The sequence below is a fragment of the Xiphophorus couchianus genome, chromosome 14 (genome assembly GCF_001444195.1).
Source record: "Xiphophorus couchianus chromosome 14, X_couchianus-1.0, whole genome shotgun sequence".
NCBI lineage: Eukaryota > Metazoa > Chordata > Actinopteri > Cyprinodontiformes > Poeciliidae > Xiphophorus > Xiphophorus couchianus.
This window is the reverse complement of record NC_040241.1, coordinates 5,703,865-5,723,289: the sequence shown is the minus strand read 5'-3', so window position 1 is coordinate 5,723,289 and position 19,425 is coordinate 5,703,865. Positions and strand designations below refer to the sequence as shown.

Here is a 19,425-nt window from a genome sequence, read left to right as displayed (position 1 = left end):
AGTTAAGTTGTAAGACTAGAAAGGAGGAATCGAACCAAAACATGAGACGCTTGCTTGGTGTTTCCTCTAGGTTTCGCTTACAGAACTGACCTTGGCATGAAGAAGCAAGAGCCAAAAACAGACAGGAAGTTCTACAGTGCTTCTGACATATTTCCAAAAGTGGGAACCTACATTCCAGTTCTCTGCAATCGACCAAAAGACAATATTGAGGCAATTTTTCTTCCGTTTTCACACCAAAATGGTTAAAAGAGCCACGTTTTCTCCACAAGAAAACCATTCAGTGACACCTGTAAGAAGTTAACATCAGACACACAGTGGGAGACTCTCATCCTTATCTCTGGTAAACGGGAGAAGAGGGGGAGTGCGAGCCAGGCAAAGTTGAAGTGAAGCGCCAGGGGTTCAGGGAAAGGTGAAATAAAGGAAATGAATACCGTCTGTGGGGAAGTTCGCCACGTGACCACGCCAGAAAGAAACAGGACCAGATTGTACGGTACCTCACGGAGAACAGTCTGCCTGTGCTTCCTTCTTTCCGGTTCTTTTTCTTTTTGTACTCTGTGTGTGTGTGGCGTCTTCCTTGTGTGTGGTCCTTCTCTCACACCAAGAGTTATCCCCAGAGGACACCTTACCTGATACACTCTTCCTCTCAGGAGATGATATCAAACAATACAGCTGGAACAAAGGACCTGAAGGGATGAACTTAGAAAGACACAACGCTGCGAAACAAGTATTCTCTCCCCCATGCAGATTTCTTTTTAACCTGAGGAAATACAAAAAGAAGTCCGATAATTTCACTTATTAAGGGCAAAATATTATTCAAACCAACCTGCCTCACCCTGTGAAAATTAATTGCCACCTAAACCTAATGACTGGTTTTGACAACCTTAGCGGTAGCAATTGCCCTTGAGGCGTTTGCGATAACTGTCAGAGTCTTTGACGTCTCTGTGGAGGAATGTTGACCCACTCTTGCCTGTGGAATTCTTTTTATTCAGCGACACTGGAGAGGTTTCAGGTCATCCCCAAGCTTCTCAATTGGATTAAATTACAGACTGAAGGTGGTGCCTTTTGAGATCTGTTAGTCGGTACAAACAGAAAGTTGCGATGTTGCAATCGGAACTATTAGAACATATTCCCTCACCATTCGCAAAATTGCTTTTTTTTCACCATTTTAAGTTTTCTGAAAATCTGACCAGTCACCTTAACCAATACCACCAAGCAACTAGGCTGAATTGTGACCTATCCGCTTGGCCCCTTTCTAATTTAACTTCCTGTTTCACGACGTCTCTTGAAAGTACTGAGTACCAAATAAATGCACGGCCAGTATTACCAATACTGATACCAATACTTTTTTCTATTTAATTTTGAAATGACATTTAGGTGTTTTGGTGGTTTTTCCTTTGAATTATATCAAAACCTTAGAATTTGAACAAAGCTTATAGGTTTCTACAAAATACTTTAATAATATTCAACACCAAAACAAACTTGTGTTCTTTCCTAAATAAACTGCAAAAAAACAAAACAAAAAAAAACACACAAATCAAAACAAAATATTTTTTGAGTGGAGAAACTACACTGCAAAAAAAGAAAAATTCATAAGGAAATCCTTAACTCAAGTATCCATACAATACCGATACTCACTTGATATTGATATTATCGATATTTTGGATCGATATGCTGGACTCTTCTTGTAAACAAAACTTGCAGCATTTGGCTTTTTTCTTTTTTTTTGCAAAAACCATTTTGGGTCTTTTCTGAAGGATTTACTTCTGCTGTGTCTACAGTTTCACGGTAAATTGAATCACCAACATGGAATTTTTTCGCATTTGACAACTCCTCAGGAGATGATTTGATTAGGATTAAGTGTGCCATTTCAAGAAGGTCCTTGAAAATGTTATATGCACTTCGAATATTAGCTATGTTAAAATCTTGTCTGTTTTGGAAAGGTTATGTGACACTTTTCCACATAACCACTGCAAGACCGTGTCATGTTATTGTATTAAAACTTTGCAACTTTGACTGCAACGTTTTTTAAACCGTGCCACAAAATCAGTCATTTTAGGCTGCAACAATCACAAAAAAACCCCCCAAAAAACATTAGAACATCCTCGAAGTACCATTTTGCCTACTTCATGTTGTCAGACAGCTTCTATTTCAGTTTTTTTAGAGCGTACAGGTAGAATAGAACCTGCCTTTCCAAAAAGAAAAAAGAAATAAAGAAAAATGTTAACTTGCAGTTAATTTGAGACTCAGTAAGGGAAATGACTTTAACATATGGCCAGATTTGACCCTTTCTTCAGTTAAATTACAATCATTTAAAATCTGCTCTGTATGTACTCAAGTTATCTTTGCTCAATATTAAAATGATGTTTCTGATCTGAGGCATTTGATTGGGAGAAAAAAAAAACAAAGCCAAAGGAAGTCTGTTTGGATTCACGTACCGTTTGACACCACCGGGTGTAATCTCCGTGCTCAGGCCTGTTCGTGCCTTTTACCAATCACCGCTTTACATTAAAACAACGGGAGGTCACAGAGACAATCGCATAAACCGTTATTTGGCTATAAACGATGGATAACATTACCCAAGCCCTCTCAAAATGACACACATTAAAGGAAAGCCGAGCTGATTTTGCACTGCTGCCCACACGCATTGTCAAAAAAAAGGAAAAAAAAGAAAAGTGAAATGCTCTCACACCCTGATATTTACATTCACAATGCGGAGCTTGCTGACATGTACAAACCCGCGCTCACCGCCTTCTCTATAATACTGTTGGTATTTAGACAGTGTCATCAAAACCTCCCCGAAATAAACTTGTCAGAACATATTGCCCTCTCGCTCCTTTTGGCAACTATTTACCAGGGATGTGATGTATGACTCAGCAACCTCCTCTTCTCCGCGCGCAACTTTCAAGTCAAGAGGGGTTATCACTATTTAAACCGTGCAAATGTGCTCAGATGTTTTTTAGAACAGGGCCGGTGGTGATGGTGGTGGCGATGGGTGGAGTGGAGGGGACCGGGGGGGGTCATGAGTTACCTCATTGCCCACAAAAGTTACGCTGCAATTACTGTAATGACAACATCACTGCGCTGCTTAAACCGGCAGCACCGGTGCTTTTAAGCTGTCATTACCTTGTGTCATTACACTCCCACATGAATGCTGGGAATTTGTCAGTGAAGAGAAAGATCTACAAGAGTGTGAAATCCCCTTCTCTCCCCCAGTACCTTGCAAAGGTATCCACACCCTCTACAAAAGTGGTATCAGAATGTACATCCAGTTGGAAACACTTGTGGGCCACAAGAGCTGTTTCTTTTTCTCCCCCCTCCCCCACCCCTATCAGAAATGCCGTAAATTAGCTTTATTTTTATCTTTATCTGCTCAATAACAAGCAAAACAGGGCAAGATTTTATTGAAGCAAACAAAATGTTAGGCATAAAGGTTAGGCATAGGGTTCTGATTGTTTCTGTGGACCGAGTCTGTTTCTGACTAAAGGTTGCTGGATGTTTGTGGAGCAACCACAAACCTCACAGTAAATTGAACTATGAATTGTTTAAATCTCACTTTAATTAATAAAAACAAATCGTCCATCCAAAGCAACCGCCCGCCTTGAACGCCAGATGTGCTCCATTCTAGGATAACGGTGGGAGGGCACGCAAAATCTTCCAGAGGGTCGCAAATGGCCCCCTGGGCCTCACTTTGGACATCCCTGATATTTTTCACATTCTGTTGCTCTACTATTACAAGCCTCAGTGTGTTTCTTTGGAGTTTTGGGGTCGACCAAAAACTAGCTCGTAATTGTCAAATACAAAGTTTGTGGTGCACATTTTTGTTCGCCTCGCCTCATTCAGATACCCCAAAATTAAAATCAGTTGTGAACTATTTGCAATTAACAACACACCATCATGGAAAAGCGTCAAGGAGAAATCCAATAAAGGCCACAAGCCGCGTACTGGGTTGATGGAGCCCTATCAGAAATTTCACATAAGACACTTTAAGTCTTAAGGAAATCTAACCCTGCATCCCTCCCCTAAACACACCAACCCCTCTTGACACATGGTGGTGACAGTATTGTGGTGTGGGGATCATTTTACCCAGCATGCCTCCAAAGATTTAAAGCTGAAATTACACCAGTAACTTAGCAAAGTGTTGAGAAGATCCAGCTCATCGCTGCTGTGATGCTGAATATAATTTGCTGGAAGGTGAAGCTCAGTTTCATAGCTTTGCAGCCTTTCCCTCCATGACGCTGCCACCACCATGTTTCCCTGTAGGTACGGTGTGTGTGTGGATAATTAAATTTTCCATCACATGTGGCATCTTTTCCATTTTCCTTCCACTTCAAAATTATGCGTCTCTTTCATGTGAATAAATAAAATAAAAAAAGTTGAGCAGTGTGAATACTTACGACATGTGTTGCCATCCGACCAGGACCGCCGCAATCAATTAAAATGCCTCTTTTTTGAAGAAGACGACTTCACAATTCATTTTATTTGTTGTTTTTGTTTATTTATTTTGGACATTTAAAACATCTTCCAGTCCCGGTGTTAAATGTTCACCTGAATTTAAAGTTTATTAATCTGTGAGAATGTGTTCCAGCATTATTATGTCATTGTCGTTATTTTAATGGAAAACGGTCTCAAGGCGACAATATCATCATTTGTCGCGATAACTTCTGGGACTATTCATCGTCCAGGAAAATGTTATTATGACAGGCCTACATCCGACTGTTGAAATCACCATAGATCCCATCAAACACACATTTTAATGGGATCTGATTTCTCCTGTAATTGTCTGTCTGCCTTAGCGACTAGCTGGATTTTTTGGGGGGGGACGGGGGATTACAGCCTCCACTTGGAGAGCGTCTCCAACATGAACCCGTAGCGTGAATAAATGCGCCTCTTGACCACGTCTAGAGGCGCTTTAGTCCCCCCCCACCCCACCCGTTCCTCTGCACATTCCTTGGTTCATTTGCACCTTTTGTTGTTTCTGTCTCTGCTCCACCCGATTCCAATCTGATTTCTGCCCCTCCACCGGCCCCGGCCCGCCCCTCCCCTCTCCTTCCCTTTCCTCCTCTCTCCTCCCCCCCTTCCCTGCATCCTTTGCTGCACCTTATCGCCCGCTCTCCATCTATCCAAATTTTCCTCATTGGCATGACAGGGACCGGTGGTTGGCGACAGCCGCCGTCACGGCGGAACAATGCGCCGCGATGCTGATATTCATATGATAATAGCATCAGAGCTAAAACTGCAGAGACAGCCACACATACAGGCTTTCTTTCCTTTTTTTTTTTGCTTTCTGTCCTTCTGCTCATTTTTATCTGTATAATTGTTGTTTATTTTTCAAGAGCATAACATCTCTTTATATTATTGTGGCACTCTCTACTAACCTCTGTTCCAACATGCCTGTCTTTTTTAACCACCCCATTTTCGCCCCCCCCCCCCTCCACCCCACCCTGCAACACCATGTTGACAATCAAATTAAGTCATTTTCATTCCCATGGCCTCTGACAATGTTGTTCTGAAGCTGCCCTGTTTGTATATTCCTCTCCGTCTGCCTTTTCTCTTTCTCCGTGTCTGCCTCCTTTCTCATTTTTTTTTTTCTCCCTTGCTCTTCGCCATGTTGGCAGGGCCCAATCTACCAGCTGATATCAGCATTCCCTGGCACTCTGCCAACTGGCAACACTGCAGGAGAGAGAAAAAAAAAGGGGGAGAGAGGGAGCGAATGAAAGAAAATTAGTGAATAATAGACGGCGGGAGGGTGCGAGAGGATGAGAGGGGGATGGGAGAAGAAGTATGAATCAGGGAGAGAAAGAAAAGACAGACGAGAGTGGGGAGAAAAGAAGATGGGGAGAGAAGGAACAATAATGGTGGATTAAGAAAGGGCTGTGTGTGAGTGTTCATGTGATTGATATGGGGTGATATCCCTGTGAGTCATAGCTGAGCTAAAATGTCAACTGGCTACATGAGAATCTCTTTGTCATCCAGCCTCAGCGACATACACACACACACACACGCACACACCCCAACACATGCGTCCTACAAACACATACATGATCCCGCCGCCATGCAAACGCCAACATATCTGCCACACCTGCGAGCACAGATGTTCTATTGTTTTTGCACATTGATTTATGACCTTTTGTTTTGTTGCGGGCGCATTCGCCGCTGCTCAACTGCACCGAATGATGGGCATGAAAACAACAACAACAAAAAACCCCTCTACAGCCTGAATGTGCATAAATCCAGTCAAACTGCTGTGTACTCCAAAAGAAAACAAAAAAAAAACATTTGGGGCGTGTATGTGAGTAAGTGAGTGAGCCTGCCAATAAAAAAAGGGGGAAAAAAGGCTCAATATTCTGTATATCACACTTTACGTTTTAGCTGACGTGTTAACTGGGGTGACAGTCGCAGTGCAGGCAACACAATAGTCAAAAAACGCTTACATTTGTAAATGACCTAAGCAAGTAGCCATGACTAAGCAAAGTACAACCACACCCGAGCAGAGGATTCAAGAAATATTGTCGTGGATGCATGCTCCCTGTGTATGGAATCCCGATTTAAGATGGAAAAAAAGAAAAAAAAAGCTGCTACTGTATGTGTGGACAGGAAGGGTGTGTGGGGAAGTCAAAACATTGCGCGCCCATCCTGTTTGGGACACTCCATGTCCTGCGGTGGTGCCCTTAACTTCTAAACACACTCGCATAAATGCACACCGGTGCGCAGTCACACACCGGCTAATCGTCCCATATGTGCTGACAGTATGCGGGAGAATCCCGCGAACACACGGAGGAGGAAACGAACAGGTGCGCACCTGTTACGCGTTGAGGCTCACGCGCTCACGCCCACGCAGGCTGAGGAGTAAATGAAGATCAAGTGACGGGTTTCTTTTATGTGCACACGTTAAAACGTGGTTTTAAAACTGGCGAGCACGCGTGTCGTTCGTTTTGTCGTCGGAAAATGGTGATGGAACGTGTTCAAAGTGTCTTCAATGCAAATTGCTTTTAATCCTGTTCAACAAGAAAGGGGGGGAAAAAATCCTACGGTTTGATGCTCAGCATTGCAAATCATTTCCTCTTACACTTGTACAAATTTACCATTAAGCAATTAGTCAGATTGTTACTAAAATGCAAGATTGCATAAAATATTTTGAGCTGCACAGAAACTCAAGTTCAAAAATGTTTTTTTAAAAGCTTGATATTGAGAAATTTGTGTTGGATCTTCCTGTTCACTGATTAGGTTTATTTGTTTATGTTGTCCCCAGGAAATTATAGAAGGAGGCTGCCTCAGAAGTGTTTCCCCCCTAAGCCGAGACACTAAAGAATGGCATAACACCAAACACACTGCTAGTAAGTTTCTGCCCCACCCTTCTAGACAGGATGTATGAGAACCTTACATAGTTGAATAGACACTTTTAGAATGTGTTTTGAAAGCAGAAAATTCTATTGTAGTTGGGGAGGGGTTAACTATTTTAGTGATTTAAAAGCAATAAGTTCAATGATATTTTATTCAATCATTGCCTGACTTCTGCTTGTCTTTATCTTTTCATTGATAGAGGATGGATTCTCCACCAGAGTGTGTGTTGTCTCTTGCTTGTGAGCAGCCACAGTCTCCCCAAACGCTGCCATCTCTTGACCACAGCCCTCAAGCCTCCTCTCCTCTACCCGACAGCCCCGTTGTCCTGCCGATCCCCAGCCCTGAACCTTCCCCGCAGAGCCCTGACACCACGCCGTACTTCCCCCTCTCTCCCTTCCCCCTACAAGAGGTCAACAATAATGATTGCCTTGATCTTGACGGAGAAGATTGCGAAGAAGAGCTAGATGGAATTCCTCCATCTCCGACCCCAGCTGTAGCTTTGTTTCCAGGAGGAAGCGCTCAAGATGCGGGATGCAACCCCGGTTTGGATTCCTCCCCACCAGACACGCCGTCAGCTCCTTTTCTTGGTTATGGTGCCCTTGAGTTGGCCCTTTCTTCAGGACAAGGTGGAAACTGCAGCGATGAGCTAGACCTCCAACTGTTCCAGAAGGAAACTGTTACCAGGGCAACACCTGGAGCTGGAGGGGCCTCGCCTGGGCCTGCACTCAAGTTTCCTTGTCATGTGTGTGGGAAAAGGTTTCGATTCCAAAGCATCTTGTCTCTTCATGCTCGGGCACATAGTTTGGACCGAGATCGAAGAGCTGCATCGCTGTACCGCACTAGACCCCCCTCAACTTCCCTTAAGCAACATCTCAAAATCCATCAGAATCACAAAGATTTACTCTCCAATCACAGAAGTCGTGCAAATCAGCGTTTACTGCCAAAAACTCTAATCCAGCACCTCACGGAGGAGGAGAATATCAATGGAGAAGACAAAGGTCTAGATGATGATCTGAAGCCAGACCAGAACCCAAACTTTTTATTGGATGACAGCACACCCTTGACCCCACCCCTCACAGAAGACCCTGTATCTGTAACCTCCCCTTATTCGTCTACTGGCGAGGGCTCATCTGTTGCCACAGCGCCTACGTTTCGCTGCCATGCCTGTAAGGGAAAATTCCGCACAGCTTCAGAACTGGCGCGTCACGTCCGCATCCTCCACAACCCGTACAAATGCACCCTTTGTCCTTTCTCTGCCAGCCAAGAAGAGAGTCTGGCATCTCACTTACAGGAGTGCCACCCCTCCCCGGAGGTGTCGGCCTTGACAACAGCCTTCAACTGCAGGACCATCATTGACACACCAGTGCCCACCCCAACCCATACTCCCGCCCCGACCCCAGGTAACGCTCAGATCTCATCGGCTGCTGGAGCCTCTGCATCCTCTTCAGTACCAGCATTTCGCTGTGATACTTGTGGCCAGAGATTTACTCAGTCCTGGTTTCTGAAGGGACACATGCGAAAACACAAGGACTCCTTAGACCATAAGTGCCAGGTGTGTGGACGTGGCTTTAAGGAGCCTTGGTTCCTCAAGAACCACATGAAAGTTCATCTTAACAAGCTCGGCCTCAAAGCTGGATTGGGAACCCATGGTATTCTCGGGAATGCTGAGCAGCAGTCAAAGGGCTCTGCTAGTACACACACCCTGAACTCCCTGTACTCGAGCCTGCTCATGGCCCATCGAGGAGGTGGAGCCAGAGGTGGACAAGGAAGGTCTGACAGAGAAACTGGGGGTAGGATCGATATGAGTTTAAGCAAGTCTGCTATCCTGGGATACCTTGGCTTGCCCAGTGATGGCAGCGGGGCCAGTTGCATGGAAAGACTTCAAGCAGCAGCTCAGGTGGCAGAGATGGGAAATAGTGGTGGAGGCAGAAGTGGAGGTGGTGACCCTACCAGAGGAGGGGGAACATCCAGAGGAGGTGGCACAAGTGAAACCACATCAACTATTTCAGAAGGAGGGGATCAGGCAACTTGGTGGCAGCTGGTTGCTCGCAGCCTGGCTGTTGCACAGCAGCAGCAACAGCAGCAGCAGCAGCAGAGACCACAGCAACGAGGGCAGCAACGAGGGCAGCAGCAAGGTCAACGAGCCCCAGGTCGAAGTTCAGTGATCACAGAAGCAGACCAAATCAGGGTCTACCGATCAGGCCCAGAACCCAGAGGAGAGTCGGGAGGAGCCGGAGGGCCTTGGGAATGCCCGGACTGCGGAAAGTTGTTCCGCAGCCTGCAGCAGGTGGTTGTGCACGCTCGCGTCCATGCTCAGAGGCCGCAGAATCATGGCACCAGTGAAGAAGAGGGGGCTGGTACTCGAAGAGGAGCGGGGTTGGGAAGAGGAGGCAACGGCGGCGGTGACGTGAGACCAGAATCCCAACTTCACGGTGGTGGATCCCAGCAAATGGTAGATGGAAGACAGGAATCAAAACTGAACAGCAGTATATCTCAGCAAGCAGGAGCAGTCACAGGGTTTCACTCTGTTATTTCAAACTTCAAAGGTATCACATCTGTTTTCTTGTTTTCTTTGTGTTATCTGCTGTTTGCTTGTTCACACCTAATGTGTAAATTTCTCTCCTATCGTTTTACTGTAGTAAATAATGTCTATTTCTTCAGTAAAAGCTGTTATGCTAACATTTTACTTTCCTTTCTCTCCACTCACAGGAGAAAACGGCTTCACAGCAGTCTCCTCCATGCCCTCTGTTCCCACCAGGGAGCGAGTGCGTGGCAGAGGGATAAAAGACTGCCCCTACTGTGGCAAAGCCTTCCGCTCTTCCCACCATCTCAAAGTGCACCTGAGAGTTCACACAGGTGAGACGCAGCTGTGGGCTTAATAAGCCACTTTTCTCTGTTTTTTTTACCTCTAGAAATCCCTGGAAAGGTTTCTTGAGTGTTGTCTCGTTTTCATAACTACCTCTTTATTTTTCCACACATTGACTCCAGAGAGCTGACCAGTGCTAATCATAGATCTCTACTGCAGGCAAGTGAGCGGCTCCTCTGGAGCTCTAGCCCTGCGCAGGAGTAGAGCTCGGGCACATATTAGCAGTAGCTTCTGAAGAGAAAATTAAGCCATGCTGGGGATTTAAAACCGAGACGGCGCTCACTTCTCTCACTTGTGTGCACCTTCATCTCCATTGCAAGGTCAAACAAATATAGACTTTATGACCGGTGATTGAAACAATGCTGGTTTACATGAGGAACTTGAAACAATTCAGTCTAATAAAGGACAAAAATTTACCTGTTTGTATCACAGTATGAATGGATTGGAGTCCCATGTATATCATCAACATACAGTGACTTACAAGGTTATCAAAAAGGTCTTTTAACCCCGTAAAAAGTGTTTTTAGGGTGACTTAAGGGATAAACGTTCACATTTTTTATTGTTACAACTAATTACTACAAGGTATATTGTTGGAATTTAATGTCATAGACCAACACAAATTAGCATAATACCAAGATGCAACAAACTTTGCATCAAAGATTGAAATGTTTGCCCCAACTCAGTCAGATTGGAAGGGTTGAATTCGTGAACATAAACTTTCATCAAGCCAAGCTGATTAAAGGATTGGGGCTGGGAACAATTTCTCAATCGTGGTTGGGTGTGAACTTTAACTAGGCCATTCTAAGATTTTGATAGGTTTGAGCTAACCCATTAAGTTGCTGCTCTGGCTATATGATTAGGCTGGAAGGTTAATTTCCTCCAAGGCTTTTGGAGACTCTCACAGCTGCATTTAGTTTCATCTGAGTTTCCATCAACTTCCCATACTGTTGTTGAAAATAATCTACACATCATGATGTTGCCACCTTTATGTTTCACTGAGGGGATGGTGTGTTCAAATCACTGGGCAGTGTTAGTTTTCTTCTAGAGACAGCCGTTTTCTATGTAGGTCAACAAGTTCAACTTTGTTCACTGGATTTTGTTGAAGTGTAGAGTGAAGGGACCTGAGCAAAATCGCACTATATATTTTTCATATTTTATTAATAAAAAAAAAAAATGATTGGCTGTAATCAAATTAGTAAGAATTGTGACAAAGAATGTGTGATTTTTCTTTAACGTTACAATTTTGTGTTCTTTCACAAAAGTCATCGAATAAAATATGTTGAGACTTGAGGTTGCTACATGGCAAAATGTGAAAGGATTAAAGGCTTAAGAAAACCTTTGCAATGCAATATGGCTTTCAGTCTCAGTGTGGAGTTAACACTAAAATAACAAGAATGCAAGTTAACAAAAATAGTTTTTAATATTTCTTGCTGCTAGTGGTTTTTATTGAGCATAATTAGGGGGGAAAAAAGCAGAGAAAAAAAGACATACAGCAACAGTGTTATCGTTAGCAATCCAACCCCTGGTGGATGCGTTAAAGACTCCATGTCTGAGGTTCCCCAATCTAACACTGCACCACATGCTGACCTTAATACACTTCTTGGTAAGAAAATTATGACATCAAAAGGAAGAACCTGGCCTCTCTTGCAGTGCCTCCCTAGCATCGTTAGTGGATTATCCGTGGCCATTTCTTAATATTTTCCTGTGCTTGATACATCTCATTAAAATTAAACACCATCTTGTCCATTTGTGAGATCTCCATCAATCTCAATCAGCCCAAAATGCACTCAGAGTTCTTCAAAGTATTCTCACCGTTGTACAATGGAGTATGATCGTGAGCTGACAATTTGTTAAATTTCAGCTTTTTTTTAATGTTGTAGATACGATCTTTTGCACTTTTCATATGCAATAGGTTTCCTGCTGTTGACAAGCAACATGAGCCTCTGGTAGAACCAGCTGTGGTATTTTAACTGTAATGGAACACTGCCATCTACCTTCAAACTCTGCAACTACGGCTCCCACTGCACACTAATAAAATGTAACCCAGTGTCACTTATTTACCCTTAGCTGCCCTGACATTGCACTCTAAGGGGATCCACCCAGTGAGGTCTTGTTCCTGCGTTAGCTTCATTGCTACATATGCCTTGAACTTTTCACATTTTGTCACATTACAATCACAAATTTAAGTGTATTTTATTCATATTTTATGTGATTCACCAACAAAACGCAAGTAGACCCAGTTACTACACTAAACTTTGGCAGCGCTGCAGAGATCCACCAGGAATTACAAATGACAAAACATTTCTAAAAACTTGCTATTATTTAAATAATCTGCTCTGGGAGTTGACTTGAATTCAAAGTTCAATTAAATACAAGTTGATACACATGTTTGTAAAACAAGATGGTAGACACTATGTAAGTTGACATCACATTTAATTTGTATTATTTGTCATTTAGCATTATTTTTGTCCACTTCTATGTTTGGCTTTCTCATTTAGTGAAAGATGTGCTGTCCACACGTGCTGCACACAAACGGTAAATTTCCATAAGTGATTAAGAACACATGTCCGTCCACACAAACAAATGCTGCATACCGAGAGCGACGGAGCCTCTATGTCACAGTTTCAAAAATGACGCAAGTCACATGGCCTCATGGAAACATAAAACTGCAGCTTTGAAATGTATCTAGTTTGGGACCCATTTTGAAAAATGATTGCTTCTGGTTTCCCAAAATGCCAGATACGTGTGAATGAACAGCCTAAATGACAAAATCCCTTTTTGGATACAGCCAAGAAACCCCTAATCTTGTCTCCGTGTGAACAGGGCCTGAGACTTGTGGTCAATGTTACATATGTCCAGATGTAATCAGTTTGATTTGACATACTCTTTTTCCTGCAGGTGAAAGACCCTACAAATGCCCCCACTGTGACTATGCAGGCACTCAGTCTGGGTCACTGAAGTACCACCTCCAGCGGCACCACCGGGAGCAACGCAATGCCTTATCAGCTTCCTCCAATTCCTCCTCTGGGCCCACCTCCAGCATTCACACATCTGGAACCCCTGGATTGGTCAAGCAGCGTCGATCTCAGCTCAACCACGGCCCGATCAACCGAGGTACTGCTGATACAACCGTTTCACGGTCCAGCCAGCAGTCATGGCTCCTGGGCCTCCCAGACCAACGGGAACATCGGAAGGCTCTGGCAGCTCTAAGGGATGTCGACTTGGAGACCCAGTACAGGTATCTGTCTGGAGTTATGGGGGCCCTGTACCAAGGAGGGATGGAGGGAAATTGGATCAGGGGATCCCCCCCACCAAAGACTACTAAAGTATCCCGGCGTAAGCCTCTCACTACTAGTCGAATGGTTCAGCCACAAAGTGACAAAGATGAACCTGTGCCATCTACTCAGGAGGGAGGGTTTGAACCTTTGGATCTTTCCCGTCGCACCTCGCCCAGCCACGGAGGGATGGAGGAGAATGAAAGCATTGGTGCCGGAGATGGAGGAGTTGGGTTTGGTGTTGATGGTGGGAGGGATAGCTCAGCAGGGGTCAAACTGAGCCAGTGTTTGTTCTGCCCTTTTCATACATCATCAGCTGAGCTGATGGCCATGCATATCCAAGTAAACCACACAAGTAAGTCCAGGCGCAAGAGGGTCTCCTCTGCACTCCTGGATGATGAACGCGCCCAAAGGGCCACCAAGCCACGGATGGATAACTCCGACCTCGATCCTCTGACATTATGGAGGCATGTGAGTGAGGGAGAATCTCCAGTCCCTGTAGGGCACTGGTCTTCAACTCAGCACCAGATCACTAATGGTCACCCTGAGGATACAGCAGATCATCTGGACGATGCTTCTTATCGTCAAGACTCTGTGGCTTCAGTGCCCAAGAATGTAAGAGACAGCCCAGCTGTCAAGGAAAAGACGCAGGAGGAGAAAGAAGAACTCGATGAAGAATTTGAAGAGAACATGGAGAGCAGCAGTGTGGAGGATTTGCAAGATCGGGATCTGAGGATGTCCCTCGACCTTTCACCAGCTCTGAGCCCCAACATGGCAGTGGAGGATGACAAGGTCCTAACTGGGTAAAAGAAAGAGGCAGAGGGAGTTTCAGCTGTATATGTGATAGACAAGAAATAATGCAAAAGGCATCCCTTCATAGTTTAATTTATGAGAACACGTAAAGAGTCTTGAAGATTAATGTTTCCGCAAAGCGGGGGGAAAAAGTGCTGCTTTAATATTCCCTCTGGTATGACTTGTCTACTATCTTTGTGACTGCTTAATCCTCTACAACATACACTAATAGTCCTATAATCTCATAGGAGCATCTACACAACTTTTCAGGATTTTTGTAGGCCACTTTTTGTATTTGTCCCTCTCCCCCGAAGAAAAAGTCCAAGGTTGATGCTTTTTGAGATGATATTCTATTCAACAAACATCTGCTAAGGGTCTAGCATCGTTGCAGAATCTCAAACTTTGACGCATTGCTATATAAGCAGTGTATTCCTGACTACTACACTGAGTGAGCTGAACAGGTAACTCTACAGACTGACCCCTGAACAGTTTGAGACTGTCAGCTTCATCTCCCTCCTCAATCCACAGAAAGATTTAAGCTATCTGGCATTAATTTAAGGCATGAGGTGACTGTTTCCTCGACTGTGTATCACTGCCTTGTTTTTCAGCTAAGTGTTTATCGATTACTGTCCTAAAAAACTTATCTGAAAGAAAAGTTTGTATTTTTTTGTTGTTGTTGTAATCAGTTAGTGCCTGTTCATGTATGTTGTCAAAAGAGTCTCTGGCGTTGTCCGAGTCTCGCATAGGTCGCTAATTTTATCGGAATATACAGTTTCAAATGATTTAAATACAATATATTTGTTTAAAGTGGTTCTAGGGTGTTGTGAATAGTTGTAAAAGAAATGCTACATCATAGCGTTAATGTTCTTGACACAGACTGTAGCCGGTTTGTGGTTCTTTTCAAAAGGAGTTAAAAAAATTTTAAAAAGTAGGCGGTGACAAGATGTTTAAAGACTACGAGATAGAAGAAGGGGCACAGTTTAGAATTCAGTGTTTTCAACGCCAGCTGGGTTGTGGTCCGTCGTGCTGAACAAACGATAAATCAAGGACTTGAGGGCTGCAGGGGGCAAGATTGAGCCCTCTTCCACAATCAGCTGGCATGTTGTAATAAAAACAACCGTGTCAAAAATAGATAGAGGGTTGAAAATGAAAAATAAATACAAAGTTGCTACCGGACAAGACAAAATCCGAGAAATAAGCTGTACTTTTGGTATATGGTGACTTTTGGACAACTAGAGTTCTTCTCTTCTTTCTTTTCTGTAAAAAAAAAAAAAAAATCCCTGAAAAGACAACGGTAGGAGTAATTATTAAAACACTAACACATGCTTAGACATCCCAGTAGTATATGTGTAGCTTTTGTAAAGACAGACAAGAAAAGAAAAACCCACAGACTTTTGTTTATTTTCGTTTCAAGATGCTTACAGAAAAAGGTTATCAATATAGGTAATATTGATTATAATGTTTGTGAGCTAAGACTAGTTGGAATGTCTATACAGAGCACTGTGCAAGGTTTGAGTTCCCAAAGTAGTTGTTTTTCTGTTGACTCTATCGATAGACCAAACTTTTTGTTTTTTTCCAATGGCAGTTTTTGTTGTCATTTTAAATGTGTAAGTGTGTGGCTTGAGTAGATTTACCCCATCGATTAACAAACAGTTGCAAAGCATAATTAGAGCTCAAAATATAAATAACTAAGACTATGAAGTAAAAAAAATAATGTAAAATAAAGAGATTTGAAGGTATAGCTAATAAAAGTAGACGGCGCTGGTTAATGCCGACTTTTGTTATTTGATGGGATATAAGGCTTGTGGTGTGATATCAGAACAAATGTTTATGTTGTTGGCAGTGTCGGTCTGCATTAGCATTAGTACACATGTAAGTAAAAATTTGTGTAGCACTATCAGATATTTCTAGAGAGTTTTCTAAACACATTATAAATTTAGAGGGCATCGTCAGGCATATCTGATTCCACACATACCTCTAAAAGGTCTGATAATCTCCTGTCTTCTGCCGATGTGCTTTGTGATGCTAATGCTAATACTAGCTTTCACCCTCTTGATGGAAACTTAGCTGTAACTTTTTAACATTTAAAACAACTGGTCCTGGTTACTGGTTAGAGTCTTAAATTTTTTAAGGAAATAAGATGAGTAAATTATTTAAGCTACACTTTTAAAATAAGACTTTACAAATAGAAGTAGTTAAAATGCTAATGCTAGTTGCTTTCTCTTTGTGGAATCTTTGACTCCGACTGTTTTAATCTTTGACACTTTAACAATTCGGATAAACTATTACAGTCTTACATCCCCCCCAAAAAAGGAAGTAAATAATAAACTTCATTTTAGCTACATCTTTTAACGTTGATGCAACATTATAAGTAAAGGAAGGTAGGATGCTAGTGCTAGCTTGCTTCCTCTCCATGGAATCTTTGATGTGACAATTTTAATTTGACACTAAACTTTTCAGACAAAACAGTTGTTACAGTTTAAGAATGAAAACCAAAGAATCCGAGTAAATGATGAACTTTATTTTAACTGTGCTTTTCAATATATGCAACATTAAATTTATGTATGTATTGGGGTCAGTTTGTTTCTTCGCTAATTCATACCTCCATTCTGTACTCCCGTGTCAATGATGTATCTAGGTAGTTTAACGTTTTGATAAAGTATGAAGATAAATAGTACCCACAGTACTCACAAAATATTTATTGCTATTTTTTTTGTGTGGATTTCATATTACACCCCATCATCTATTGTGGTTCTGATTGCTGTGTGGGTTAACTTAACCTTAAATTAACATCGCATAACCTCAGTGTTTATTTATAGTGAACACTGAGAACAATACAGAACATTACTAAAACAATCAGTGGTTATATCTGGTACAAAATGTACCCAATGTGGAGACAAAACGACACAATGTTTGTACAAAACGCTGACAAATCTCAACAGAAACACTGGATTATGAAACAAGAAAATGTAAAAAGCACAAGATTGCAAGCATGGGAATTGCCCAGCAAAACCTACTTGAGGACCCCGTACTGCCCAAGCAGTGTGTTTGACAACACACATTAATTTGCATAAAATAATGTAACTTAACTATACATATCAACTGATTGTACACCTCGATGAATACATAACTTTAAAAGTCCTCATTTGTCCTATACCAGATTTTATAGATTCAGTTTTTGCAACGATGCATGGCATCTGTAGAAACTCCACTGTGTTTGGTTGAGTCTCTTGAGTCCCAGTAACAATATAGTCAGTATTGTGTTTCAGTGGCTCACGAAGACACACTGCCATGAGAAATAATGCTACAGTATTAGTTTTACTACACATTTGACGCTGTAGAAGATAGATTTCGATCACCAGATATTCCAGACTGCCACAGATTTTGATAGACTTCCACTGCATGCGTGTTGCAGCCCCAACATGCGATGTATACACTGCAACAGAAGCAGCTCCAACTCCGATATCACGGCAATCACCAAACCGTATCTACACCTAAACTCGCTCTATGCAAATGTGGAACTGTTTGGATTCTGGATGCTTAAAACTGACACTATCTGTTGTCTCCATTACAAATGTGCAAAAATCTTTGTTGAAAGAAGAAAAAACAATTTTGCGATAGCTGTAAATGGCGTCTTATTCAGTTGTTGGAGCAACAAGCCCCCGGGAGCGGCTACGTACGACACGTTTTGGGGAAATTGTAGTAGCTCTGGTGGAGCCAGCTGCACACTGTCCGAAAAAAAACATCTTCCTCCTGCTACTTCCTATTTCGTCTTCTTTGTTATTTCTGCCAGTAGTAACATCCAGCTGTTGATCACGCGACTTGTGTGATGCAAAAAAGGTGTTTCCATTGCAGTTGTGCGAAATACATCTATTTTGATACAGCTGATAACCACCTCATTACCACAAACACTTTATCAAAAACGTGAATTATTTCAAAATTGCCGGGCTTTCTTTTAAGCAAATGTATTTTTGCCATTTTATGGTAAATTACTGATCTACATTCTGATTAATTTATCTAAGTATTAGAAGACTTTGTGAGACCATTCAGATATATTTAATGTATGCATAAGTATGGAAAAAATTCTCATGTCACAGCAGAAATAACTTAGCCACTCCCTGAAACAGCAGAACACTGCGAATTCCACACCACGGATCCCAAAATGCGTGCACTATTCATGACTGGAGTGAATCAGAAATCCTTTAAAGATGCCACAAAACTTCATATTCCACACAATCCCTATCTTTTCCCATATTTTTAGACTTAAACAAGTGCTTTTCAATACACCAGCATATATGCCAAGATGGAAAGCTGTTCCGAAAACATTTAGTGATGGAAACACTTCTGACGTTGCCCCTCTACACGTTAGGTGTGTTCAGAATGTTCCCCAGCAATATCTGGTGGCTCCGTACTGACTGTGTGTACTAAATGGTTTGGCTTAGGTTAACATTGGTTCTGAAAATGTGCCACAGGAGTCCGTCTGGAGTTACTGCCACCACACTTTAATGTGCATTAATGTGTTTGGAGTCTGTTTTTTTAGAGCACCTTATGAGTTCTTGTAGTGAAAAAGTCCCTTAGTGGTGTCTCCTTTACAACTACTATCAATGCCACCGTGCCTTCTGTTTCAAGCACTTCCTGGTGTATTTTGTAAAACTCACCAAAAGCACTTAGCCTATATCACCTTTTCGCTCCTCTCTTCCTGTTTTCTCTCTGTTCATTTTCCCTCCTTTTATCATTCCCTTCTTCCCTTCATCACACTGGCTTATTTCCTTATTCTTTCGTTCCCATGTCTTTGCTTCCCGACCGGCCGTTCTCTCCGGTGGAGAGCAGTTTTCGTGCCAGCGTCTCCTGCTCATCAGGCCCGTTGGGCCTTAAACAAGGCCACTAGGCCTCACTTTTACCCCGACTCTAAAAGAAAAATTGTGGACTGTCTAAGCCCAAGGTGATTTAAAAAGAATGGTTGTAGCTGTAGAGTGAGGCTACCTGTAGTCGTCATACTAATCCTTGGTAAACCAAAGCCCAAAGTCTTTGATTCTTGAACGATGTTTTTTGTTTTTAACATCATGAGGTGCCAAAACATGTCCAATGCGACACTAAAGATACAAACGCTTGAAGAAGGAGGACAACTTACAGATTTTTCTCCCTTCCATT

The 19,425-nt window shown here is 42.6% G+C and overlaps 1 protein-coding gene across 2 annotated transcripts in view; it reads left to right on the top strand.

Moving 5' to 3' along the window:
• The window catches only part of znf219 (zinc finger protein 219), a 28,806-nt gene extending 9,612 nt beyond the window's left edge, over positions 1 to 19,194 (top strand). The window contains exons 2-5 of one of the 2 annotated variants that reach the window (XM_028037856.1): positions 7,250 to 7,334; positions 7,537 to 9,887; positions 10,051 to 10,197; positions 13,106 to 19,194. In XM_028037856.1, the coding sequence (XP_027893657.1) occupies positions 7,544 to 9,887; positions 10,051 to 10,197; positions 13,106 to 14,289 (3,675 nt within the window). In that variant the 5' untranslated portion in view covers positions 7,250 to 7,334; positions 7,537 to 7,543 and the 3' untranslated portion in view covers positions 14,290 to 19,194. The remainder of the gene's footprint in view (positions 1 to 7,249; positions 7,335 to 7,536; positions 9,888 to 10,050; positions 10,198 to 13,105) is intronic. The other variant, XM_028037855.1, reaches the window with a different exon arrangement.
• The last annotated feature ends 231 nt before the right edge of the window (positions 19,195 to 19,425 follow it).